Here is a 27,541-nt window from a genome sequence, read left to right on the forward strand (position 1 = left end):
ACACACACACACACAGCCAGACACACACACACACACACAGCCAGACACACACACACACACAGCCAGACACACACACACACACAGCCAGACACACACACACACAGCCAGACACACACACACACAGCCAGACACACACACACACAGCCAGACACACACACAGCCAGACACACACACACACACAGCCAGACACACACAGCCAGACACACACACACACAGCCACACACACACACAGCCACACACACACACAGCCACACACACACACACACACACACACACAGACACACACACACAGCCACACACACACACACAGACACACACACACAGCCAGACACACACACACAGCCAGACACACACACGCACACAGCCAGACACACACACGCACACAGCCAGACACACACACGCACACAGCCAGACACACACACGCACACAGCCAGACACACACACGCACACAGCCAGACACACACACGCACACAGCCAGACACACACACGCACACAGCCAGACACACACACGCACACAGCCAGACACACACACGCACACAGCCAGACACACACACGCACACAGCCAGACACACACACGCACACAGCCAGACACACACACGCACACAGCCAGACACACACACGCACACAGCCAGACACACACACGCACACAGCCAGACACACACACACGCACACAGCCAGACACACACACACACACACAGCCAGACACACACACACACAGCCAGACACACACACACACACACACACACACACAGCCAGACACACACACACACACACACACAGCCAGACGTAGAGCATTAGCATCAATGACAGAGAGAGAGAGAATGTATTTACTAGTGTGTGTGTTGAAATGTATGCATTATGTGTTGTGTGTGTTCACATGTGGAAGGTGCGTGTGCTTGGGATCCCCTCACCAGAGGCCGTGCGGGTGATGTGGGTCTTGCTCCTCTGTTGCCGGGAGATACTGGATAGCGGGCGGGGCTTATCCTTGGCCAGGTCGTCCTGAGAAGAATGCATCACACTCTGTGCCGCAACGCAGTCGCCAACACACACAGAGACAAGACCGTAAGACAATGACAAATACAGCCATTGGTATAGAAGGACCTTAATATATGAGTGAACAGGTTTATGCTCATTAGGACAGACAACAGAAATCATTTTTTTGACATTTTTAATTTGTGTTTCTTATTGGACATTCCCAGTTTGGACATTCCCTGTTTCATTGACTTTAATTCCGTTGGGTGCCTAATGAACACGACCCATGTACATGAGCAGACAATGTCAAGACATTTACATGGATGCTCACACATTAAACCAAATAAAATTGTTATTGTCACATGTACCGAATACAACAGGTGTAGACCATACTGTGAAATGCTTACTTACAACAACCTTCTGATAAATAAAGTCCAAATGCACAGCAAGTCCCTCGTTTGACTGAAACAAGTCACACGTACCGTGGCATGTTTTCACAGAATTCTATGGGGGGAAATAGCCATAGAGAAGTGTCTACTTCACTTTTGGTGTTGTTGGCTGTCTACTAATGAAATTGACCTTGTTTCAAATCTCTCTCTCCATTGAAACCCTGAGGTAAGCTTTTCAAGTATGTTGCTGTTTTTAAGATGACAAATATGCAGAGATCACACAAAACACAACCACACTGCAGCCAGTACAGAAAAACACACTCATATGACATCAGCCGAAATAAAACCACCCCAGCTTTCAAAAAACTCACTGCACTTAAGCAAATGGAGAAAAGAACAGCGAGAAGGGAAAGGAATGGGAAGAAGGAAGACTGGGTGAGAGAGGGTGGCAGGAACACTGGAAATAGGCCCGGTCCCAAGTCGACCCCTCGTACCAACTCCCTATTTACTTGTGGAGACTAACGGTTAGATAGGTATGATCAATCATATTGCTTATCCCCTCAGATTCACAGTGTGCATAGGGATCTTTTCCTCAAATCTAGGCCATAAGGGTAGAAGTACAGCCAGTTGTATCATTTCCCTTTAATTAGGGACTGATTCAGACCTGGGACACCAGGTAAATCTGCCCAATTAAAAAAGAAAGTGAGTCAATCAATTAACAAGCAAAGAGAGAAAATGAGAACCAGCAGTACTCCAGGCTCGTATTTGACTACCAGTAACTCTGGCATAGGGTGTCGATATGTAATTGGAGGAGGCAGGAGGGGTGGGAAGCGTCAGGTTAGGCCTACCCTTCCTAGGGAGGAGGTGGAGGGAGAAGAGGAAAACTGGGGCAGGATGCAGTGCTGCAGCAAGTAGGTGGTGGTGGCAGGTTTATTTGCAGGTAGAGATCGGCCGACACAAGGCTCATGTGATAGACGTGCTCCAAGTTGCTCGGTGGGGAGATCAGGGTGTGGTGGCGGGAGGATGAGGGGGAGGGGGTGGTGCTCTCCCCTGCTGGGCCGGGCGGGGGGTGAGAGAGAGGGAAAAAAAATGACAAACAGGACACAGAGAAAAAAAGAGAGAGGAAAGAGGGAGGGAGAAAGTGAAAGAGGGTCATTCTCCAAAAGGAGGAGGAAAACATGGGCAGAGATGGTGGAAAGTAGGAGAAGGGTGACATCTAGAAGGTAGTATAGCAGTGCTATTCTGTGGAGTTAGGAGTGGGAGCTGCTGCTGTCAGAAAATGCCAGGAGACACAATTTTGGCTCCAACGGTGTCTTGTGATCGTTAGAATCCAGCTGTTATGGCTCCTGTTTTGTCACCCGCAATATCAGCAAGCTTATCAGGGGGTTGGGAGGCCATTTTTGTTTGTGGGTTATGAATACAGGATGAGGCAGACATTTTGGCTCAAGCTGTGTTGACAGGTGGTTAGTTGAGGCCCTTACCAGAGGCAGATCCATGAGGACCTGCATGCCGTCGCCAGGGCCCATGTGTGCCACGTGGTTGAAGTTGATTGGGTTAGAGATCATCTTGGATCTCAGCTCAGGGTCCCTCAGCATCTCTCTGTCAACACAAGACAGGTGGTTAACAATGGTCAGTATGTATTATTGTGAATAGTTGTGAGTGAGTGTAACTGAGAATGAGTGAGTGCACTTGACGTACAATACCAGTCAAAAGTTTGGACACCTACATATTCAAAGGTTTAACTTTCTTTTTATATTTTCTACATTGTAGAATAATAGCGAAGACATCAAAACTATGAAATAACACATATGGAATCATGTAGCAACCAAAAAACAAGTGTTTAACAAGTCAAAATATACAGTGCCTTGCGAAAGTATTCGGCCCCCTTGAACTTTGCGACCTTTTGCCACATTTCAGGCTTCAAACAAAGATATAAAACTGAATTATTTTGTGAAGAATCAACAACAAGTGGGACACAATCATGAAGTGGAACGACATTTATTGGATATTTCAAACTTTTTTAACAAATCAAAAACGGAAAAATTGGGCGTGCAAAATTATTCAGCCCCCTTAAGTTAATACTTTGTAGCGCCACCTTTTGCTGCGATTACAGCTGTAAGTCGCTTGGGGTATGTCTCTATCAGTTTTGCACATCGAGAGACTGACATTTTTTCCCACTCCTCCTTGCAAAACAGCTCGAGCTCAGTGAGGTTGGATGGAGAGCATTTGTGAACAGCAGTTTTCAGTTCTTTCCACAGATTCTCGATTGGATTCAGGTCTGGACTTTGACTTGGCCATTCTAACACCTGGATATGTTTATTTTTGAACCATTCCATTGTAGATTTTGCTTTATGTTTTGGATTATTGTCTTGTTGGAAGACAAATCTCCGTCCCAGTCTCAGGTCTTTTGCAGACTCCATCAGGTTTTCTTCCAGAATGGTCCTGTATTTGGCTCCATCCATCTTCCCATCAATTTTAACCATCTTCCCTGTCCCTGCTGAAGAAAAGCAGGCCCAAACCATGATGCTGCCACCACCATGTTTGACAGTGGGGATGGTGTGTTCAGCTGTGTTGCTTTTACACCAAACATAACGTTTTGCATTGTTGCCAAAAAGTTCAATTTTGGTTTCATATGACTAGAGCACCTTCTTCCACATGTTTGGTGTGTCTCCCAGGTGGCTTGTGGCAAACTTTAAACAACACTTTTTATGGATATCTTTAAGAAATGGCTTTCTTCTTGCCACTCTTCCATAAAGGCCAGATTTGTGCAATATACGACTGATTGTTGTCCTATGGACAGAGTCTCCCACCTCAGCTGTAGATCTCTGCAGTTCATCCAGAGTGATCATGGGCCTCTTGGCTGCATCTCTGATCAGTCTTATCCTTGTATGAGCTGAAAGTTTAGAGGGACGGCCAGGTCTTGGTAGATTTGCAGTGATGTGATACTCCTTCCATTTCAATATTATCGCTTGCACAGTGCTCCTTGGGATGTTTAAAGCTTGGGAAATCTTTTTGTATCCAAATCCGGCTTTAAACTTCTTCACAACAGTATCTCGGACCTGCCTGGTGTGTTCCTTGTTCTTCATGATGCTCTCTGCGCTTTTAACAGACCTCTGAGACTATCACAGTGCAGGTGCATTTATACGGAGACTTGATTACACACAGGTGGATTGTATTTATCATCATTAGTCATTTAGGTCAACATTGGATCATTCAGAGATCCTCACTGAACTTCTGGAGAGAGTTTGCTGCACTGAAAGTAAAGGGGCTGAATAATTTTGCACGCCCAATTTTTCAGTTTTTGATTTGTTAAAAAAGTTTGAAATATCCAATAAATGTCGTTCCACTTCATGATTGGGTCCCACTTGTTGTTGATTCTTCACAAAAAATACAGTTTTATATCTTTATGTTTGAAGCCTGAAATGTGGCAAAAGGTCGCAAAGTTCAAGGGGGCCGAATACTTTCGCAAGGCACTGTACTTTACATTTTAATTTCTTCAAAGTAGCCACCATTTGCCTTGAGAGCTTTGCACACTAAGCATTCTCTCAACCAGCTTCACCTGGAAAGCTTTTCCAACATTCTTGAAGGAGTATCTGCATATGCTTTTCCACTAGATGTTGGAACATTCCTGCAGGGACTTGCTTCCATTCAGCCACAAGACCATTAGTGAGGTCAGGCACTGATGTTGTGTGATTAGGCCTGGCTCGCAGTCTGCATTCCAATTCATCCCAAAGGTGTTCGATGGGATTGAGGTAAGGGCTCTGTACAGGCCAGTCAAGTTCTTCCTTACTGATCTCGACAAACCATTCCTGTATGGACATCGCTTTGTGCACGGGTGCATTGTCATGCTGAAACCGGAAAGGGCCTTCCCCAAAGTTGGAAGCACAAAATCAAAATCATTGTATGCTGTAGTGTTAAGATTTCCCTCCACTGGAACTAAGGGGCCCAAACCATGAAAAACAGCCCCAGACCAGTATTCCTCCTCCACCAAACTTTACAGTTGTCACGAAGCATAGATGCAGGTAGCGTTCTCCTGGCATCAACCAAACACAGATTTGTTCGTAGGCCTGCTAGATGGTGAAGCGTGATTCATCGCTCCAATGGCGGCAAGCATTTACACCACTCCAGCCGACGCTGCACTGCGAATGGTGATCAGCGGCTTGTGTGCGGCTGCTCGGCCATGGAAACCCATGTCATGAAGCTCCCGACGAACAGTTCTTGTGCTGAAGTTGCTTCCAGAGGCAGTTTGGAACTCAGTAGTGAGTGTTGCAAACAAGGACAGGTGATTTTCACATGCTACGGGCTTAAGCATTCCCATTCTGTGTGGCCTAATACCTCGCTGCTGAGCCGTTGTTGCTCCTAGACGTTTCCACTTCACAATAACAGCACTTACAGTTGACCGGGGCAGCTCTAGCAGGGCAGAAATTTGACGAACTGAGTTGTTGGAAAGGTGGCATCCTATGACGGTGCCACGTTGAATGTCATTGAGCTCTTCGGTACAGGCCATTATACTGCCAATGCTTGTCTACGGAGATTGAATGGTTGTGTGCTCGATTTTAAAACACCCGTCAGCATGGGTGTTGCTGAAATAGACGAATTTGAAGAGTTGTCCACATACGTTTGACCATGTAGTGTATTTTATACTAAGAATATAATAGAATATGAGGCCTCCCGGGTGGCGCAGTGGTTAAGGGCGCTGTACTGCAGCGCCAGCTGTGCCATCAGAGTCTGGGTTCGCGCCCAGGCTCTGTCGTAACCGGCCGCGACCGGGAGGTCCGTGGGGCGACGCACAATTGGCCTAGCGTCGTCCGGGTTAGGGAGGGCTTGGTCGGTACAACTTGTGTCACGGAACGTGGGGCTGTTGGAATATAAAAAAGTTATATTTTCAAACAAAGCTTAAGGCCCATGCTTCTTTATCTATTTAAATCTCTTTCCTACTCTCACTTTGTTAGGGAGCAGGCGTAGGGGTCTTACCTTCATTCATCCTGATAGAAAATCTTAGCAAAAGCATGTGAGTCTCATTCATATTTCACAACCATAGCCTTTTGGACTTGCCTATATGTGATTGAGCTAAAATAATAGGCCTACACTTGATTTAGGCTACATTATTGCATGCTAAATGTTTCTGATTGGTGATAGATGAACACTTGACTAAGGCTACATTATTGCATGTTGAATGTTTCTGATTGGTGATAGATGAACACTTGATTTAGGCTACATTATTGCATGCTAAATGTTTCTGATTGGTGATAGATGAACACTTGATTTAGGCTACATTATTGCATGTTGAATGTTTCTGATTGGTGATAGATGAACACTTGACTAAGGCTACATTATTGCATGTTAAATGTTTCTGACCCGCCACAAGCAGTCACTAGAGCGCGATGAGTTAAGTAAAGCACCCCCCCGCCCGGCCAAACCCTCCCCTAACCCAGACCCCTGGGCAATTGCGTGCCGCCCTATGGGACTCCCGGTCACGGCCGTTTGTGACACAGTCTGGGATCAAACCCGGGTCTGTAGTGTCACCTCCAGTCCTGCGATGCAGTGCCTTAGACTGCTGCACCACTCGGGAGGCCACAAGCTAAATGCTTCTGATCAGTGACAGAATGAGCTATACCACCTCCATTTATTTGCCCAGCCAAAAACCAATTAACCAAATAGCCTACACTGACAGATACAGTGAAACAAAATCACATTGATTGATTGTCAGTGAAGTCACAGGCTTTTGGTCGGGAGTAGGTCTAGGCTATTATGCAACTGCGAGTGAAGAGCAAAATAAGCTTTCAAAATGTTCTAATAAATGAGAAAACTAGACAAGATGATCTGCCCCTGAACAGGCAGTTAACCCACTGTTCCTAGGCCGTCATTGAAAATAAGAATTTGTTCTTAACTGACTTGCCTAGTTAAAAATAAAAAAATAAAAAATAAATGGGCAACACTCAACTTAGCACCCTTTTTCCTAGCCTGATTGCCGCCTAATCAATATCCAAACAGACATTCAGTGAAAAATCTATAAAAATGTAATATTTTCGTTATCAAGACGAGTCCCCAAGCAGCGCGATGACGCTGTCCCAATAAAAAAAGCCACTGAAATGATCATCTAGTTGGCCACACTATTGCTTCCAATTTATTACAAGGATTGGATGACTTTAGGAATTTCAGAAAACAACAATTTGATTAGCAACATTTTCATAATTCAGTGTTATTTATTCCCACAATAATTATTTTTGGATCTATCCAGTTGTGGGTAAGAAAACAGTGCATGCTTAGTGACGGGCTATGAGAAGAGATGGGCGAAGTGACATGCCTTGCAAAGTTTAGAACTGGCAGGAGGATGATTAATGGGTACCCCTTAGCAACCATCAAGAGTTTAAGAGTGTTGTGCGTGCCAATGTTACATACTAAGCCGCAGGCAGAACTTCACCGAATTGATTACTATGTCGTTTGGCGGAAATAAAGGTTTCGGCTTTGATACCGGTATGTGACTAGTTTCAGGAAACTAGGCGTGTGTTGCGCATCACTACTTCACAGGAGAGCCATTTTAATGTAATTATTATATTTTTAAAAATCAGAAATGCCTTCCGGAACATGTCAACTGCCATCTGTAAATACGAATAAAATTGTTAAATTACGAGCCAAGTCGGTTTAGCCACGTAAAAAGACAGGAACCTTCCCGCTAGCCATGATTGGCTGACATAATGGGTGGGCTGGACATGCCTAGAGAGGAGTTTGGATTGGTTTGCCATGTAGCACACTTCTGTCTAGAATATGAAGTGGTCAGTATGTGTAGGTAATCCTTTCTAACGCTGCTGTTTGAAAGATAACACGTAGTAGAACTGCAAAAGTGTAGCTCTCCACTTTCTGGAGGACAGAGTTTTGAAATCAGTGGATTAAGTAAGATAGCTAAGGATATGGAGAAAATTCTGACGTTTGATTGCAAATATGCAGAAAGAGTAAAAAAAAAAAGAGAACACAGAGAAGGCTGTTGTATAAAACACCTGTTTCCAGATTACATCTTCAAACTAAGGGCAACCGTGGCATCCGTGACAGAGGAAGAAGCGTCCATCCATGTATATGGGTAATAGTCTAGCTAGCTACATTTTTCAGATATTATATGTCGTGTCAGAAAGTCGTTTTCATTTCAAGTTAAAGCGTACTGTTAGCTAGCTAACATTATGTGTATGACCTGTGTAGTAATATTATTCATCTCAGAGCTAGTTATAGCCATTTTCTCAAAAGTTCGGTTACAAGTTCATCAACTTCCAAAGCAGAATTACTTTCCCATTGTTCCGCAACTGTAGTGTCTGATATACAGAGTCTCTACTTTTATCCAATGTAAAAAAAGACCATTTCAAATTTTGCTACATAAGACCGAATCGAGCAGGTCGGTCACATATAAAGAAAAGGCGGAAAAAAGTTGGCGTTATGATGGTTTCCAGAAAAACATGTTAGTATGAAAGGTATAATAATGATGAGTGAACAGAGTAAATTTACCTCCTTTGATGCTGGAGTCTGGTCGAGCAGTAGCGCTCTCGACTCCGGACCACAAAAAACCTCCTGGCGACTGTGGTTCAAGCCCAGACTCCACCTCCCTTGTCTATGCCCCTACTTTCTGTCTCCCCGCTCTACTTTACTGCTTCACAGTCCAAAAGGCAATTCAAGTATAAAAAGGATTGGAAAAAAGGATACCTCCTCTGCTGAAGTCTCTCCTCCTCGGGGACCTTGAAGAGGAACTTCCTCTTGCTGCGCGTCCTCATCATCAGCTTCTTACTGTTGTCAGACGTCTCCGGGATGGCCAGGTCACCTTCTGGAGGAGAGAGACTATATTGAGAAGCTGTACTGAGAGCGAAATGCTCCTGAGGATTCGTTAATTACTATATTGTGTATAGGTGTAGTTGTGCCTGAGGAGGTAGTAGTGAGTTAAGGCATTGAGGGGTCAGTAGTTAGTAAGTATACTACAGGTAGACTCAGCGATATGGTGTATATGCAGAAAGAAAAATAGCATAGGGGGTCAATTTCCTCAACAACTAAGAGTGTTGAAGCGCGAGGCTCAACTTCTCCTCCTGGCTTCCACATTGTAGTAGTGTGAAGCCAACCCGCGCACATGGGTAGATACTGTGTGTGACTGTGTGAGAGTGAAGTCATGCATCTCGCTCATCTTAATATCTGCGGGGCTGCTCACGGCAACGTCATTTCATTGAGTCTACCTTTAAGGTGTAGGTGAGTGTATTTGGGGATACTGTATACAGTGCCTTCAGAAAGTATTCATACCCCTTGATTTACTATTTTTAAATGTTAGCAAATGCATTGAAAATGAAATAGAAATATCTCATTTACATAAGTATCTCCAAACCTTGAGTCAATACTTTGTAGAAGCACCTTTGGCAGTGATTACAGATGTGAGTCATTCTGGGTAAGACGCTTAAGAGCTTTCCACACCTGCATTGTGAAACATTTTCGAAATTCTTCACGCTCCGTCAAATTGGTTGTTGATCATTGCTAGACAAACATTTTCAGATCTTGCCATTGATTTTCAAGTAGATTTGTAAGTCAAAACTAACTCGGCCACTCAGGAACATTTACTGTATTTTTGGTATGCAACTCCAGTGTAGATATTTCCTTGTGTTTTAGGTTATTGTCCTGGTGAAAGGTGAATAAATCTCCCAGTGTCTGGTGGAAAGCAGAATGAAAAAGGTTTGACGCTAGGATTTTGCCTGTGCTTAGCTCCAATCCCTTTATTTCTTATCCTGAAAAACTCCCCAGTCTAACAATTACAAGCATACCCATAACATGAAGCATCCACCACTATGCTTGGTACTCAGTAATGTGTTGTATTGGATTTGCCCCCAACATAACACTCTGTATTCAGGACAAAAAGCCAATTGCTACATTCTTTGCAGTTTTACTTTATAGCAATGGAATGAAACACACAACCAATGCCTCAAGTGTCATGATGTACGTGAACCACACACCTGAATCGTTGTGTGGTCCTGTCCAGAAACAACCCCCTAACCCCTAGACACTTGTGGAGATCTGACAGATTTGGACAGGTGTAAGCAACACCGCCACAATTTCACTGAGTCTACCAGAGGGCACATGTCACCATCCATCAATCCAGCTCAGATCTCCACAAGTGTCTAGACTCTGGGCAGTAGGTGCTAGGGATTGTTTCTGGACAGGCCATGGGTATTATGGTAACTCAGTCAGTCAGTCTAGCACAGTCAACAAAATGGTAATAGCTGTCAAAGACTTGCTTCCTCTCTCATTGGAATAATCTAAATTGCATTTCCTTGATTTGTCACCTCCTCACTCCTCGTCTCCTTAAAACCCATTAGATGAGAAGGTCAGAGGTCACTCAATGTAATTAAGACTCTTTCCTTGTTTCCTCCATTCCTCACCTGCATCTCAAAGCACATTGCACTTTCTAATGCACTCTTCAAGGAGAGGCAAGGTGTGGAGGAAACAATGATGGCTAGTTCAGACACTCACACTTTTACATTTATATTTATCATTTAGCAGAAGCTCTTATCCAGAGCGACTTAGTGAGTGGGGTGATTATCTAAGGTACTCTTTGAAGCGGTAGGGTTTCAGATGTTTTCGGAAAAAGGGCAGGGACTCTGCTGTCCTAACTTCAGGGGGAAGCCGGTTCAAACATTGGGGTGCCAGGCCAAAGAAGAGCTTGGACTGGGCAGTGGGAGCTGCCCTCCCATAGGGAGGCCAAGAAGGCCAAGAAACTGAGGTGGCAGAACGGAGTGCTCGGGTTGGGGTTTAGGGTTTGAGCGTAGCCTGACGGTAGGGAGGGGCAGTTCCTCTTGCTGTTCTGGGGGTAAACACCATGGTCTTGTAGTGGAAGAGAGCTTCGACTGGAAGCCAGTGGAGTGTGCAGAGGAGCGGGTTGACATGAGAGAACATGAGAAGGCTGAAAACCAGGCGGGCTGCTGCGTTCTGGATAAGTTGCAGGGGTTTGATGGCACAAGCGGGGAGCCCAGTCAACAGAGAGTTGCAGTAGTACAGACAGGAGAGGACAAATGCCTGGATTAGGATCTGCACCACTTCCTGTGTGAGGTACTCTAGGGATGTTGTAGAGCAGTTCCTAACGCTGCCAGAGACCTGGAACTCCACATGGGTTGCGCGTGCAGGATACACTAAATTAGAAGGGTTACGTCCAAGTGGTGGGGAGTGTCTGTAAAACCTACAGGGAAAGGATCGAACAGATATAAACTCAGACCCTGTCTTTCAAAGATAAAAAAATTAAATCCAAATAAACTTCACAGACCTTCATTGTAAAGGATTTAAACACTGTTTCCCATGCTTGTTCAATGAACCACAAACAATTAATGAACATGCACCTGTGGAACAGTTGTTAAGAAACAGAATTAGACGGTAGGCAATTAAGGTCAGTTGTGAAAACTTAGGACACTAGAGGCCTTTCTACTGACTCTGAAAGACACCAAAAAGAAGATGCCCAGGGTCCCTGCTCAACTGGATGAACATGCCTTGCTGCAAGGAGGCATGAGGTCAGGCACGAGGACAGGCATGCTGCAAAGAGGCACGAGGACTGCAGATGTGGCCAGAGCAATACATTGCAATGTCCGTACTGTGAGACGCCTAAGACAGCACTACAGGGAGACAGGACAGACAGCTGATCGCCCTCGCAGTGGCAGACCACGTGTAACACCGGCACAGAATCAGTACATTCGAAAAAACGCACAATCCCTCCATCAGTGCTCAGACAGTCCACAATAGGCTGAGAGAGGCTGGACTGAGGGCTTGTAGGCCTGTTGTAAGGCTGGTTCTCACAAGACATCACCGGCAACAATGTCGCCTATGGGCACAAACCCACCGTCGCTGGACCAGACAGGACTGACAAAAAGTGCTCTTCACTGACGAGTCGTGGTTTGGTCTCACGAGGGGTGATGGTCGGATTCGCGTTCATCATCAAACGAATGAGTGTTACACCGAGGCCTGTACTCTGGACCGGGTTTGATTTGGAGGTGGAGGGTCCGTCATGGTCTGGGGCGGTGTGTCACAGCATCATCGGACTGAGCTTGTTGTCATTGCAGGCAAAACATTTATGCAGCATTGAAGGTCCCCAAGAACACAGTGGCCTCCATCATTCTTAAATTGAAGATGTTGGGAACAACCAAGACTCTTCCTAGAGCTGGTCACCCGGGCAAACTGAGCAATCGGGGGAGAAGTGCCTTGGTCAGGGAGGCGATCAAGTACCCGATGGTCACTCTGACAAATCCAGAGTTCCTCTGTGGAGATGGTTGTAAAGTCAGAAAAAAGTCAGAAAATCTGCTGTCTAAGCCACTGCCTGTCACCAAGGGATTACCCCAAGGCTCAATCCTAGGCCCCACTTTCTTCTCAATTTACATCAACAACATAGCTCAGGCACCAGGAAGCTCACTCATCCATTTATTTGCAGATACAATCTTATACTCAGCTTGCCTCTCCCCGGATTTTGTGTTAAATGCTCTACAACAAAGCTTTCTCAGTGTCCAACAAGCTTTCTCTACCCATAACCTTGTTCTGAACACCTCCAAAACAAAGGTCATGTGGTTTGGTAAAAAGAATGCCCTTCTCCCCACAGGTGTGATTACTACCTCTGAGGGTTTAGAGCTTGCGGTAGTCACCTCATACAAGTACTTGGGAGTATGGCTAGACGGTGCACTGTCCTTCTCTCAGCACATATCAAAGCTGCAGGCTAAGGTTAAATCTAGACTTGGTTTCCGCTATCGTAATCGCTCCTCTTTCACTCCAGCTGCCAAACCCTGATTCAGATCCCACCCATGCTAGAATACGGATACATAATTTATAGATCGGCAGGTAAGGGTGTTCTCAAGAGGCTAGATGTTCTTTACCATTTGGCCATCAGATTTGCCACCAATGCTCCTCGTAGGACACATCACTGCACTCTATTCCCCCGTTTAAACTGTCCATCTCTGTATACCAGACGCAAGACCCACTGGTTGATGCTTATTTATAAATCCCTCTTAGGCCTCACTTCCCCGTCTGAGATACCTACTGCAGCCCTCATCCTCCACATACAACACCCATTCTGCCAGTCACATTCTGTTAAAGGTCCCCAAAGCACACACATCCCTGGGTCGCTCGTATTTTCAGTTCGCTGCAGCTAGCGACTGGAACGAGCTGCAATAAACATTCAAACTGGACAGTTTTATCTCAATCTGTTCATTTAAAGACTCAATCATGGACACTCTTACTGACAGTTGTGGCTGCTTCACGTAATGCATTGTTGTCTCTACCTTCTTGCCCTTTGTGCTGTTGTCTGTGCCCATTAATGTTTGTACCATGTTTTGTGCTGCTACCATGTGGTGTTGCTATCATGCTGTGTTGTCATGTGTTGCTGCCATGCTGCCATGCTATGTTGTTGTCTTAGGTCTCTCTTTATGTAGTGTTGTGTTGTCTCTTGTCGTGATGTGTGTTTTGTCCTATATTTGTATTTAATTTATTTGTATTTTTAATCCCTGGCCACCGTCCCTGTTCTTAACTGACATTGAGATATAGTGGTGTATTGGGCCATATGTAAGTCAGTGAGTATATTGAGGTGTATTTGTACCTGTGGAGTTGTTGCTGAAGTAGATGAGGCGTGGTTGTTCGGAGCCCAGCAGGTTCAGACTGCCCTCCACATTTAGAGGCCTTATCTGAGGGGGCAGGGACATGGGTTACACCAATCCACACTACAAATGCACACATTCATACATGCATGAAGGGGCATAAACATGCACATGATGCGTAAAAACACAAGTGCACAAAGACACTAACACTCTTCTCACTCATGGGTGCACACACTTTTTAACACTCACCCGAGATTAGAACACACATCCTCTCATACACTCACCAAGATGGGGCATTCGGCTCCCCGTTCCTGGAGAGCTACCCTCCAGCAGGTTTTCAATCCAACCCAGTTCTAACTAACCTGGTTCAGCTTATCAACCCGCTAATTATTAGAATCAGCTGAGCTAGATTAGGGTTGGAGTGAAAACCTGCAGGACTGTAGGTCTCCAGGAGTTGGAGGGATGTGGCTGTGTACAAGTGTGTGTGTGTGTGTGAGAATCTATGAATCTGCCTAAGTGAGTTTTGAATGCCAATGTGTCTAAATATGTGACAAGATCAAATGTGTGTAGTGGATCACCTGTTCACACATTTAATTTAGCCTGCTCATGAATATCTTACAGGCTATAACACCATATCGACACATGGCACTGAGTGTACAAAACATTAAGAACACCTTCCTAATATTGAGTTGCACCCTACCCCCTTTGCCTTCAGAACCACCTCAATTCATCAATACAAGGTGTCAAAAGCATTCCACAGGGATGCTGGCCCATGTTGACTCCAATGCTTTCCACAGAGGTGTCTGATTTATGTGGATTTAATAAGGGATCATAGCTTTCACCTGGTCAGTCTGACATGCTTTGTACTAGAGGTCGACCAATTAATCGGAATGGCCGATAAATTAGAGCTAATTTCAAGTTTTCATAACAATCCGTAATCGGCATTTTTGGATACCGATTATGACCGATTACATTGCGCTTCACGAGGAGACTGCACGGCAGGCTGACTACCTGTTACGTGAGTGCAGCAAGGAGCCAAGGTAAGTTGCTAGCTAGTGGTAGGCGGTGGTAGGCAGCAGCAGGCTCATAAGCATTCATTCAAGCAGCACTTTCCTGCATTTGCCAGCAGCTCTTTGCTGTGCTTCAAGCATTGCGCTGTTTATGACTTCAAGCCTATCAACTCCCGAGATTAGGCTGGCAATACTAGTGCCTATAAGAACATCCAATAGTTAAAGGTATTTGAAATACAAATGGTAGAAAGAGAAATAGTCCTAGAATTCCTATAATAACTACAACCTAAAACTTCGTACCTGGGAATATTGAAGACTTATGTTAAAAGGAGTCCACCAGCTTTCATCTGTTCTGAGCAAGGAATTTAAAACGTTAGCTTTTTTACATGGCAAATATTGCACTTTTACTTTATTTTTGCATTATTTAAACCAAAATGAACATGTTTTATTATTTATTTGAGACTAAATTGATTTTATTGATGTATTATATTAAGTTAAAATAAAAGTTCATTCAGTATTGTTGTATATATATATATATATATATATATATATATATATATATATTTGTAATGACAATTACAACAATACTGAATATATATATATTTTTTAAATCATAATAAAAAAAAGATATAAAATATAAAAAAATAAAAAATATTTTGTATTTATTTTTTTAAAATCGGCAGATTAATTGGTATTGGCTTTTTTTGGTCCTCCAATAAATCGGTATCGGCTTGAAAAATCTTAATCGTCGACCTCTACTTTGTACACTCAGTACATACAGTCATGGCCAAAAGTTTTGAGAATGACACAAATATTAATTTTCACAAAGTCTGCTGCCACAATGTCTTTAGATATTTTTGGCAGATGTTACTATGGAATACTGAAGTATAATTACAAGCATTTCATAAGTGTCAAAGGCTTTTATTGACAATAACATGAAGATGATGCATAGAGTCAATATTTGCAGCGTTGACCCTTCTTTTTCAAGACCTCTGCAATCTGCCCTGGCATGCTGTCAATTAACTTCTGGGCCACATCCTGACTGATGGCAGCGCATTCTTGCATAATCAATTCTTGGAGTTTGTCAGAATTTGTGGGGTTTTGTTTATCCACCCGCCTCTTGAGGATTGACCACAAGTTCTCAATGGGATTAAGGTCTGGGGAGTTTCCTGGCCATGGACCCAAAATATCGATGTTTTGTTCCCCGAGCCACTTAGTTATCACTTTTGCCTTGTGGCAAGGCGCTCCATCATGCTGGAAAAGGCATTGTTCGTCACCAAACTGTTCCTGGATGGGTGGGAGAAGTTGCTCTCGGAGGATGTGTTAGTACCATTCTTTATTCATGGCTGTGTTCTTAGGCAAAAATTGTGACTGAGCCCACTCCCTTGGCTGAGAAGCAACCCCACACATGAATGGTCTCAGGTTTCTTTACTGTTGGCATGACAGGACTGATGGTAGCGCTCACCTTGTCTTCTCCGGACAAGCATTCTTCACAACAATTTAACCGCTCTCCTTGAAGTTCTTGATGATCCGATAAATGGTTGATTTAGGTGCAATCTTACTGGCAGCAATATCCTTGCCTGTGAAGCCCTTTTTGTGCAAAGCAATGATGACTGCACGTGTTTCCTTGCAGGTAACCATGTTTGACAGAGGAAGAACAATGATTCCAAGCACCACCCTCTTTTTGAAGCTTCCAGTCTGTTATTCGAACTCAATCAGCATGACAGAGTGATCTCCAGCCTTGTCCTCGTTAACACGAGATAATCACTAACATGATGTCAGCTGGTCCTTTTGTGGCAGGACTGAAATGCAGTGGAAATATTTTTGGGGGATTCAGTTCATTTGCATGGCAAAAAAAGGGACTTTGCAATTAATTGAACTTCATCTGATCACTCTTCATAACATTCTGGAGTATATGCAAATTGCCATCATACAAACTGAGGCAGCAGACTTTGTGAAAATTTATATTTGTGTCATTCTCAAAACTTTTGGCCACGACTGTACAAGCAGACACAGGTGACAGATTCATTTTAACGTCATTGGTGCATTTACACCGCATGTCCATGCAGGGGCACTCGTGTACTTTCAACAGGCAGTCATGCAGTGGGGGACACAAAGGCAACAATGTAATTTCACAATACATCTAGTGACATGCACAAGAAAATGCAGACCTCACTTCTGCATGCAGGCAAGGATGATTTTTTTTTGCCACTAATCAAAAATAATTCCAACACATGAAATAGAGCATTATGTTCAACCAGAACCATTGTTCTAAATGGGCAAGGTAATGCCATTGACACAAATTCAATAGATAAGAGTGAACTAGGTCCAGTAGTGCTGTATAAAATCCAGATTTTTGACTGGTTCCACTATGTTTTTTTCCTAAATTCTGTTTTCTTCGTTTTGTTTTTTCAGGTTTCTATTTATCATTAGCATTGTCGCTAACAGCTACACAGCGTAGACTAGACATACCGCACACAACACACACAGATAGACATTCCAGACTGTTGTACGGGCAGCGCTGCTCTTTTGCCTGATGACTCACCCTGAATTTAATTTATCGATCGCTACACACATTTAGTCTGAAACTGCAATCCTACAAGTCATTTGTGTGACTTCAAAATGAGGGGCGTTGTACAAAAATTAATCAGCGATTGGATCGTCTCTAACAAATTTAACCAATCAGAGTATCAAAGTTAATCACACCATCATGTAAGCCTGTTCAGGCCTAACCCAACCCAATCAGAACGGTGAGAATGTGCTTGCAATCTAGAAATCATTGGGGAGGGAGGCAAATCCAGACTCATCAGTTGGCAGGAGCGATATGGATGGGTAACCATGAAAAGCTACTTTTACCTTCCTCAGTGAAATGGTCTGGACCCACTCGGTGGTGTGGATGTCAAACACATCCACTCCGTACTCGCTGTACACCGTCAGGTAAGACAAGTTGGAGCCTGGAGGACACACAGGAGGCACGCTGAGCAAAAACAGAGGCCTCCACAATTTAATCTATTTGTAGGATCCAATATACCAGATCATTTTCATGTTTCAATAATATAAAAATGTTGTCTTTTAGTGCCCCTTCGGATAGCTAACAATTTCTGGTGTCAAGCACTCAGGCATTCTACAAAGGCTGTTACAAGGTGTCTCTATCACTATTATCTGGAGCCGACATTGTGAAAAAAATACTAATACACAAACAATACCAGTCAAGACACACCTATTCATTCAAGAGTTATTCTTTATTTGTACTATTTTCTACATTGTAGAATAATAGTGACGAGATCAACACTATGAAATAACACATATGGAATCATGTAGTTACCAAAAAGGTGTTAAACAAATCAAATATATTTGAGATTCTTCAAAGTAGCCACCCTTTGCCTTGATGTCAGTTTTGCACACTCTAAGCATTCTCTCAACCAGTTTCATGAGGTAGTCACCTGGAATGCATTTCAATTAACAGGTGTGCCTTGTTAAAAGTACATTTGGGTAATTTCTTTACTTCTTAATGTGTTTGAGCCAATCAGTTGTGTTGTGACAAGGTAGGGGTGGTATACAGAAGATAGCCCTATTTGGTAAAAGACCAAGTCCATATTATGTCAAGAACAGCTCAAATAAGCAAAGAGAAACAACAGTCCATCATTACTTTAAGACATGAAGGTCAGTCAATGCGGAAAATTTCAAAAACTTTGAAAGTGCAGTTGCAAAAACCATCAAGCACTATGATGAAACCGTCTCTCATGAGGACCGCCACAGGAAAGGAAGAACTTTGAGTTACCTCTGCTGCAGAGGATAAGTTCAATTACAGTTACCAGCCTCAGAAATTACAGACCAAATAAATGCTTCAGAGTTCAAGAAACAGACACATCTCAACATCAACTGCCTTTCATGGTCAAATTGCTGCAAAGAAACCACTACTAAAGGACTCCAATAATAACAAAAGGACTTGCTTGGGCCAACAAATGATAGCCCCACTAAGCGCAAACCAGATGGGATGGCGTATCGCTGCAGAATGCTGTAGTAGTCATGCTGGTTAAGTGTGCCTTAACTTCTAAATAAATCACACAGTGTCACGAGTAAAACACCATCACACCTCCTCCTCCATGCTTCACAATAGGAACCACACATGCGGAGATCATCCGTTCACCGACTCTGCGTCTCACCAAGACGTGGCAGTTGTAACCAAGAATTCCAAGAGTGTGAAAAGCTGTCAAGGCAAAGGGTGGCTACTTTGAAGAATCTCAAATATAAAATATATTTAGATTTAACACTTTTTTGGTTACTACGATTCCATGTGTGTTATTTCATCATGTTGATGTCTTCACTATTATCCTACATTGTAGAAAAAAACAAAAAAAAACAACCTGGAACGAGTAGGTGAACAAACTTTTGAATGGTAGTGTAAGTGAATTTATCCCAATACTTTTGGTCCCCTAAAATGGGGGTATTATGTACTAAAAGTGCTAAACGGTTCACCCTCAAATTAAAGCTGACAGTCTGCATTTTAACTTCAGTCATTGTATAATTTCAAATCCAAAGTGTTGGAATACAGAGCCAAAACAACATCATTGTCATTGTCATTGTCACAATACATTTGGAGCACACTGTATATTTTAAGATAGAAGATGACAGTGGGGAAGGACAGGGAGAAGTTGTGTCAAAGAGCAGTAGGTTGGATTCAAACGTGTGCCGAAACCATAGATGTGTGTGCCAGTTGCTGCAGCATTACCGTTAGACCAGCAAGGCCACTGCATTTCTTCTCCAAACCTTGCCTAACCCAACTTAACCACTTAAAATAAAACAAAACCGCTACGTACTGCAGGCTAGCGGTGTGGCGGGCCACATCAGTTCCTGGGCCCTGCTCCTCCTTCCTGTGGGGTCCACATAGATGCCTAGCTGGCTGAAGCAGAGCAGCAGCTCGGCCGTGCCCACCTCCAGGGCGTGCAGCGCGTCCAGGGGCTGCTGGGCCAGGAAGGCAAGCGACGGGTCCCCGGGGCTCACCAGGCTTACGGGCGATGACTCACCCTGGAGGGCCAGCAGGGCGAAGCCCGAGGGGTAGCCCACACACAGGCGCTCACGCACCATGCCTAGCCACTGGGCCACCCCCGGGGCCTGCACCTCCCACAGCTTGCGGTGGTGCGGCTTGGCCCAGGTGATCTCATAGCACAGCACCTGGTAGAGGTGGAGGGGGGGACATTTTGCCATACATTCAGGCAAAGCAGCAGATGTAAAGGACCTTTCATGTCACCTTTGATGTAGCTAGTATGAGTTCGCTTATGAATGATATGCAAAGCATCGATGCAGTTCTTATGAAGACTTTATGGATGCTACCTTTATAGGTTGTTTGTTTTGAAGTGGGGAAGATAGATGTATCTTATGACTTTCCCCCCCTATTTCTTATAAAAGTTACAACTTCACCTTCACATGTAATTTGAACAATTTGTATTGGAACTCTTTTATTAACTTTGTTTTACTTTAGTCACTAAATTTGCCTGCATGTGTAAATAAATAAAATAGATACCTGGCGCTTGATGGCGGCCAGCAGGCAGGCGGGTCCCCCAGGATGCAGCACGCCGGTGGTCAGCGCCTGACAGCCCTTGGTCTCCGTCAACTTGATGTCAAAGGCCGACTCAGCCCCCTCCAGCACCCCCCAGGGGTGCAGGTGCACGTGGCGGTTGCGTCCGCACAGCAGGGCCACCATCTTCTGTTTTGGGATCAGCTCGATCTGGTGCACCTTCTTGCAGTCAGCCGCACGGACGATCACTGGAGGAGGGAGAGAGGGGTGAGTCAACAGGGGAGTTTGTAGGGCAGGGCTCCCCAACTGGCAGCCCGTGAGCCAATACAATAATTAAAATCACTTGGAGCAGATTTTATGTTTTTATAGTCTTATGTCCAACAATTGCTCAGAAAACTTGAAGGGCCAAATAAAATCATCATCAAATCAGTTCCAAGTGATTTTAATTTTGGAAAGTATTCGTATTCCCATACATAATAGATAGAAGGGTTAAAATGAATGTGTTATTCAAATATTCTATCTGTTTGGGCTTCTTGCAGTCAACAAATTATTTGTAATTATGTTCCGTATCATCTTAGCCTCTATGGGCGATCTCACATATCCCATTAACAACTTATTTGGAAAGTCCATCCGTAACATTTCAACTAACTATCTACTGACCTTAACCCTAGCTCTAACCTTACACCTTACATTTATTCTAAACCTAACCATAACCTTAGCAAGCAGTTGCTTATCAACAGATTTGTTGATAGAATGACCATCTGCAGAGCATCATGTGATCATAGAACTCAAAAAAATGTTGAGCTGCATGGAGGAGTCTGCATGTTGTTGTGCACAAAACCAGTTATGTTCATATCATCTGAGCCTCGATGGGAGCTCTCACATATCCCCGTTTGATCCAGATAATGGAGCTGATGATCTGCACTATAGAGCATTTGAGATGTAAATGAACTCGGGTAGAAACAAATCCTGTGGTGGGTCCAAGATCCAGGACCAAAGTAACAGGTATCGGGACGTGCCAGTTGAGTGGAACTTTTTTGCCCGTTGTAAACAAGCTAGCTTGCTACTGTCATGCAGAATGAGCGTCTCGGCAAATTGCACCATGAAACTGTGATTTTCAGGTCTTGTGAATGGTCAAACTTTCACAACTGCTCCAGGAAACGGTTGTCAAACTATGAAAACGCCCAGGAAACCGTAACCATGCTATGAAATGTCATATGTGAAAACACCAAGAAAAACGGTACCATGGTATCGAATGTCAAACTGTGAAAACACCCAGCAAACGGTACCATGGTATCGAATGTCAAACTGTGAAAACGGCCAGGAAAACGTACCGTGGTATCGGATGTCATATGTGAAAACGCCTAGGAAACCGTACCGTGGTATCGGATGTCATATGTGAAAACGCCTAGGAAACCGTACCAAGGTATCGAATGTCAAACTGTGAAAACGCCCAGGAAACCGTAACGTGGAATCGAATGTCAAACTGTGAAAACGCCAAGGAAACCGTACCATGGTATGGAATGTCAAACTGTGAAAATGCCCAAGAAACCGTACCATGGCATCAAATGTCAAACTGTGAAAAACGGCCAGGAAACCATACCATGGTATCGGATGTCATATGTGAAAACACCCAGGAAACCGTACCATGGTATTGAATGTCAAACTGAGAAAACACCCAGGAAACCGTACCATGGTATCAAATGTCAAACCGTGAAAGCTCCCAGGAAACCATTAAATGGAATGTCATATGTGAAAACATCCAGAAAACCGTACCATGGTATCGAATGTCATATGTGAAAACGGCCAGGAAACCGTATCATGGAATTGGATGTCATATGTGAAAACACCCAGGAAACCGTACCATGGTATCGAATGTCAAACTGTGAAAACACCCAGGAAACCGTACCATGGTATCGAATGTCAAACCGTGAAAACACCCAGGAAACCATACAATGGAATGTCATATGTGAAAACAACCAGGAAACCGTACCATGGTATGGAATGTCACATTTGAAAACGGCCAGGAAACCGTACCATGGTATCGGATGTCATTTGTGAAAATGGCCAGGAAACCGTACCATGGTATCGGATGTCATATGTGAAAACGGCCAGGAAACCGTACCATGGTATGTCATATGTGAAAACGGCCAGGTACGGTTTCGATACCATGGTATCGAATGTCAAACTGTGAAAACACCCAGGAAACCATACCATGGTATCGGATGTCATATGTGAAAACGGCCTATGGGTGAATATGACCTGATGTCGTATGTTCTTACCATCTCTGGTGACCTCCACTACAAACAGGCCTTCCTCTGTGCCCAGGGCGATACGCTCTCGATCTGCAGAGAGAAGAGCAGTCAACAGTCACACTTTCTCTGACACTCACACATTCTCTGCATACACCTCTCTCTCCCTCGCTCTCTCTTTCCATTTTTCCTGCACACATTCTGGAACTAATATAGCAATACATCCCGTACATTTGTTTCTATGAAAAACACATAAATAAAACCCACAAGAGATTGAACAAATATTTAACCCTTGAATATTGTTGTTTTGCCTGTTCCAGCTACTAAACTGTGTAAAAGCTGTAATCAGAAGAAAATATTTACACAAATGTCTCGCTGGTCACGAATGATAAGAGGCCCACTGTCCCTTACTCACTTATCATGGAGAGTGTGGTCTTGATGACAGACAGTGACGAGTCGTATGCCTCGCACACACACAAAAACACACAGCGCAGTTGTGTTGGTGAGACGTAAATGTCACATACAGTCTCCCCATTTTCTCCAACTCACCGACGATGGCGGCGGAGAGCATGGTCTTGATGGCGGGCAGTGACGAGTCGTAGGCCTCGTGCATGACGTGCACCACGCAGTTCCTGAGGCGGTTCTTGGCCAGGATGCTCTGAAGGCCTTCCAGGATGCCAACCCACTTCCTCTTCTCTGCCTCGCTCTCCGCCAGCACCAGAAGGGAGGCGGCGCACACTGGGGAGTTCAGCAGGGATGATGTCACCTGGGACAGAGGCGAGGGTTAATAATAACAGGAAGTGTCTTTGGGTCCTTCAATGGTGCATTTCCATACAGGATTGTCCCCAGTGTTTTACCCAAAAGGCTCAGACTTTTCTGTATCCATCTACACGGGCCGGCACCCGTTGCTTCACAGGGCCATGGCTTCGGAAAACCTGCTTTCACCTGGGGCAAAAGCCAGGTCACTGGTACTTTTTAGCTGGCATTTACAAAACAATGGCCGAGTTCAAACTTTAACACCTTCTCACAAAGCAACAGTCTTGATGATGCAGAATTTGTTGATTCTGCTCTCCCAAAGTTCAGTGTCACACTCCTAATGGACACAATTACACTACAGTTACCATTAACCTCTCTGAGCACGGAACCCGGTAGCGGGCTGAAATTCCACAACATACGGTGATCCTACATAAATAGTCATTAAACATTCATGAAAATACAAGTGTCTCACATGTATCGAAAGCCTAGAATCTTGCTAATCCAACTGCGTTGTCAGGTTCAAAAAATGATTTACTGCGAAAGAATACAATGTGATTATCTGAGTATAAAGCCCCATAAAAAACAACTATTTCAACCAGCACAGGCGTAACAATCACAAACTGCATTAAAATAAATAGTTTTCCTTTGACGATCTTCGTCTGTTTGAATCCAACATGAATTCCAATGCTCATTGTTACACAATGAATGATCTTTTGTTTGATAATTCGTTTTTATAGCCTAACACGAAAACATTTTGTGAATTCCGTCTCATTCCATTTTCGACGACACATTCCAGGTAAATAACCCACACAGAACGTGACTTTTCCAGTCATGTTTGGTTTCACTGCAATCAACTGGTTTGTTTGTAACACAATGTTTGTAACACAAATCAAACCTGATGGGTCATTTCGCGGGACGTATTGACTGAAAGAAACCGATTTGAAGACAAGTAATGACATCCTTGTGCACCAAAGATTTGCCCGCTGTTTCATTGATTGACTGTATTTTGACACAATGAACACTGATCGTCTTGAAATCTTGCTGGGTAGATAGCCAATGAGCTGAGGTAAACGGCAATAGGTAACGTTTATGTCTTAGAAGACCAACCCATGTAGTAAACTCCTGTGTAAAGACGGTCATTCGCCATTGAACATTCATACTAGAAGGAGCCAAGTTTGTGACGCACAGCCCTTTTTGGTAATGCGCATCTTCAGCTGTTTATATATCGTACATCATGGCGAATAAGTCAGGGAAAGCCCCCACTAGATATACGAATGTAGACAAAATTAGAGGAAATTGAACGTGACAGTGAAACAGATCTTCTTTTAGATTCAGATTCAGCTAGCGACCATAGCTATGACTCCAAAATGGAAACATATTTTTTGAACGGTGAGGACATAGAACTTATAACTTACCAAAACTAAGTTCTAAGTTTCTGCTAATGCCGTTGTTTGAAATTAATAATATAAAATATTATTTGTGATTTTTTTAAAAACATTTTATTTGCAATATATAAAAATGTAATGAAATGTGTAAAGTACACATTGGCTATGCGTATGTTTGTATGTACAGTGCCTTGCGAAAGTATTCGGCCCCCTTGAACTTTGCGACCTTTTGCCACATTTCAGGCTTCAAACAAAGATAAAAAAATGTATTTTTTTGTGAAGAATCAACAACAAGTGGGACACAATCATGAAGTGGAACGACATTTATTGGATATTTCAAACTTTTTTAACAAATCAAATACTGAAAAATTGGGCGTGCAAAATTATTCAGCCCCTTTACTTTCAATGAGGCAAACTCTCTCCAGAAATTCAGTGAGGATCTCTGAATGATCCAATGTTGACCTAAATGACTAATGATGATAAATACAATCCACCTGTGTGTAATCAAGTCTCCGTATAAATGCACCTGCACTGTGATAGTCTCAGAGGTCCGTTAAAAGCGCAGAGAGCATCATGAAGAACAAGGAACACACCAGGCAGGTCCGAGATACTGTTGTGAAGAAGTTTAAAGCCGGATTTGGATACAAAAAGATTTCCCAAGCTTTAAACATCCCAAGGAGCACTGTGCAAGCGATAATATTGAAATGGAAGGAGTATCAGACCACTGCAAATCTACCAAGACCTGGCCGTCCCTCTAAACTTTCAGCTCATACAAGGAGAAGACTGATCAGAGATGCAGCCAAGAGGCCCATGATCACTCTGGATGAACTGCAGAGATCTACAGCTGAGGTGGGAGACTCTGTCCATAGGACAACAATCAGTCGTATATTGCACAAATCTGGCCTTTATGGAAGAGTGGCAAGAAGAAAGCCATTTCTTAAAGATATCCATAAAAAGTGTTGTTTAAAGTTTGCCACAAGCCACCTGGGAGACACACCAAACATGTGGAAGAAGGTGCTCTGGTCAGATGAAACCAAAATTGAACTTTTTGGCAACAATGCAAAACGTTATGTTTGGCGTAAAAGCAACACAGCTGAACACACCATCCCCACTGTCAAACATGGTGGTGGCAGCATCATGGTTTGGGCCTGCTTTTCTTCAGCAGGGACAGGGAGGATGGTTAAAATTGATGGGAAGATGGATGGAGCCAAATACAGGACCATTCTGGAAGAAAACCTGATGGAGTCTGCAAAAGACTTGAGACTGGGACGGAGATTTGTCTTCCAACAAGACAATGATCCAAAACATAAAGCAAAATCTACAATGGAATGGTTCAAAAATAAACATATCCAGGTGTTAGAATGGCCAAGTCAAAGTCCAGACCTGAATCCAATCGAGAATCTGTGGAAAGAACTTTAAACTGCTGTTCACAAATGCTCTCCATCCAACCTCACTGAGCTCGAGCTGTTTTGCAAGGAGGAATGGGAAAAAATGTCAGTCTCTCGATGTGCAAAACTGATAGAGACATACCCCAAGCGACTTACAGCTGTAATCGCAGCAAAAGGTGGCGCTACAAAGTATTAACTTAAGGGGGCTGAATAATTTTGCACGTCCAATTTTTCAGTTTTTGATTTGTTAAAAAAGTTTGAAATATCCAATAAATGTCGGTCCACTTCATGATTGTGTCCCACTTGTTGTTGATTCTTCACAAAAAATACAGTTTTATATCTTCATGTTTGAAGCCTGAAATGGGCAAAAGGTCGCAAAGTTCAAGGGGGCCGAAGACTTTCGCAAGGCACTGTATGTGAATGACCCATAGCCTATGTTTGTGTGTGTGTGTGTGTGTGTGTGTGTGTGTGTGTGTGTGTGTGTACCTATTATATATAAAATGGAATGGAGTAGAATGTAACAGCAAACCCACACATCGCAACACAGGTCGAGATGTGTGTGTCTGCCGCTCCACCCCACCCCCACATGAAATAGCCTATTTGAGGCAGGCCCACAACAATGGCCAAAGTGAAATGGAACAGCACTTTATGTTCGCTGTACTCATATATATATATATATATATATATATATGTTTATTATACCTGTTGATACAGGGCTCATATGTGAAACTATTCTAACTCAACATTTTATTTCACAGTGACACTGACTCCGAATGGGAGCCCCCAGTGTCAAGGTGTCCATCCCCCACGGAAGCTGGTTCATCCAGCCGGACACCTGTTGTCTCCGGCTCCACACCTCCCGGGCCATCTAGAGGTGTGAAGGCACTGACAAGGAAGTGGAGGAGGGGAAGTGTACCACCTGCTAACGAAGGGACAGAAGGGCGTTGGCACACTGTCCTAGAAGATGATGTGGAGCCACCTCAACCAACATTTAGGCCGAAAAGGGAGCCAGGACCTCAGGTGAGTATGACAAACTTACAGCCCCCTTCAGCTTTTTCAGCTGTTTTTCACCCAATCTGTTGTCGATTCGCTCGTGTCTAACACAAATAAGTATGGGGAGAAGAAGCAAGTAGGCAAAAAGCTAGCATGGAAGCCCATATCCATGTCAGACATTTTCTGCTACCTTTCACTGATCGTCTACATGGGGCTGGTGAAGCTGAAAAGCCTGAAGGACTACTGGAAAACGTCATCTCTCTACCAACTGTCTTTCCCCATGACTGTTATGTCCTG

At 43.8% G+C, this 27,541-nt stretch overlaps 1 protein-coding gene across 7 annotated transcripts in view; it reads right to left on the bottom strand.

Moving 5' to 3' along the window:
* Window positions 1-27,541, bottom strand: part of LOC110521031 (serine/threonine-protein kinase MRCK beta) — a 133,497-nt gene that overhangs the window by 15,391 nt on the left and 90,565 nt on the right. For 5 of the 7 annotated variants that reach the window (XM_036975510.1, XM_036975512.1, XM_036975511.1 and 2 more), the window contains 9 exons: window positions 23,272-23,488; window positions 22,753-22,815; window positions 20,477-20,718; window positions 19,773-20,127; window positions 17,809-17,906; window positions 13,945-14,029; window positions 9,051-9,168; window positions 2,843-2,960; window positions 912-1,020 (listed from right to left, as the gene is read on the bottom strand). In XM_036975510.1, coding sequence (XP_036831405.1) covers window positions 912-1,020; window positions 2,843-2,960; window positions 9,051-9,168; window positions 13,945-14,029; window positions 17,809-17,906; window positions 19,773-20,127; window positions 20,477-20,718; window positions 22,753-22,815; window positions 23,272-23,488 — 1,405 coding nt within the window. Of the gene's footprint in view, window positions 1-911; window positions 1,021-1,047; window positions 2,412-2,842; window positions 2,961-9,050; window positions 9,169-13,944; window positions 14,030-17,808; window positions 17,907-19,772; window positions 20,128-20,476; window positions 20,719-22,752; window positions 22,816-23,271; window positions 23,489-27,541 lie in introns of those variants that run through there. The other 2 variants (XM_036975509.1, XM_036975514.1) reach the window with 2 other exon arrangements.

This window comes from Oncorhynchus mykiss, chromosome 4, assembly GCF_013265735.2.
Source record: "Oncorhynchus mykiss isolate Arlee chromosome 4, USDA_OmykA_1.1, whole genome shotgun sequence".
In the NCBI taxonomy this organism is placed as follows: domain Eukaryota; kingdom Metazoa; phylum Chordata; class Actinopteri; order Salmoniformes; family Salmonidae; genus Oncorhynchus; species Oncorhynchus mykiss.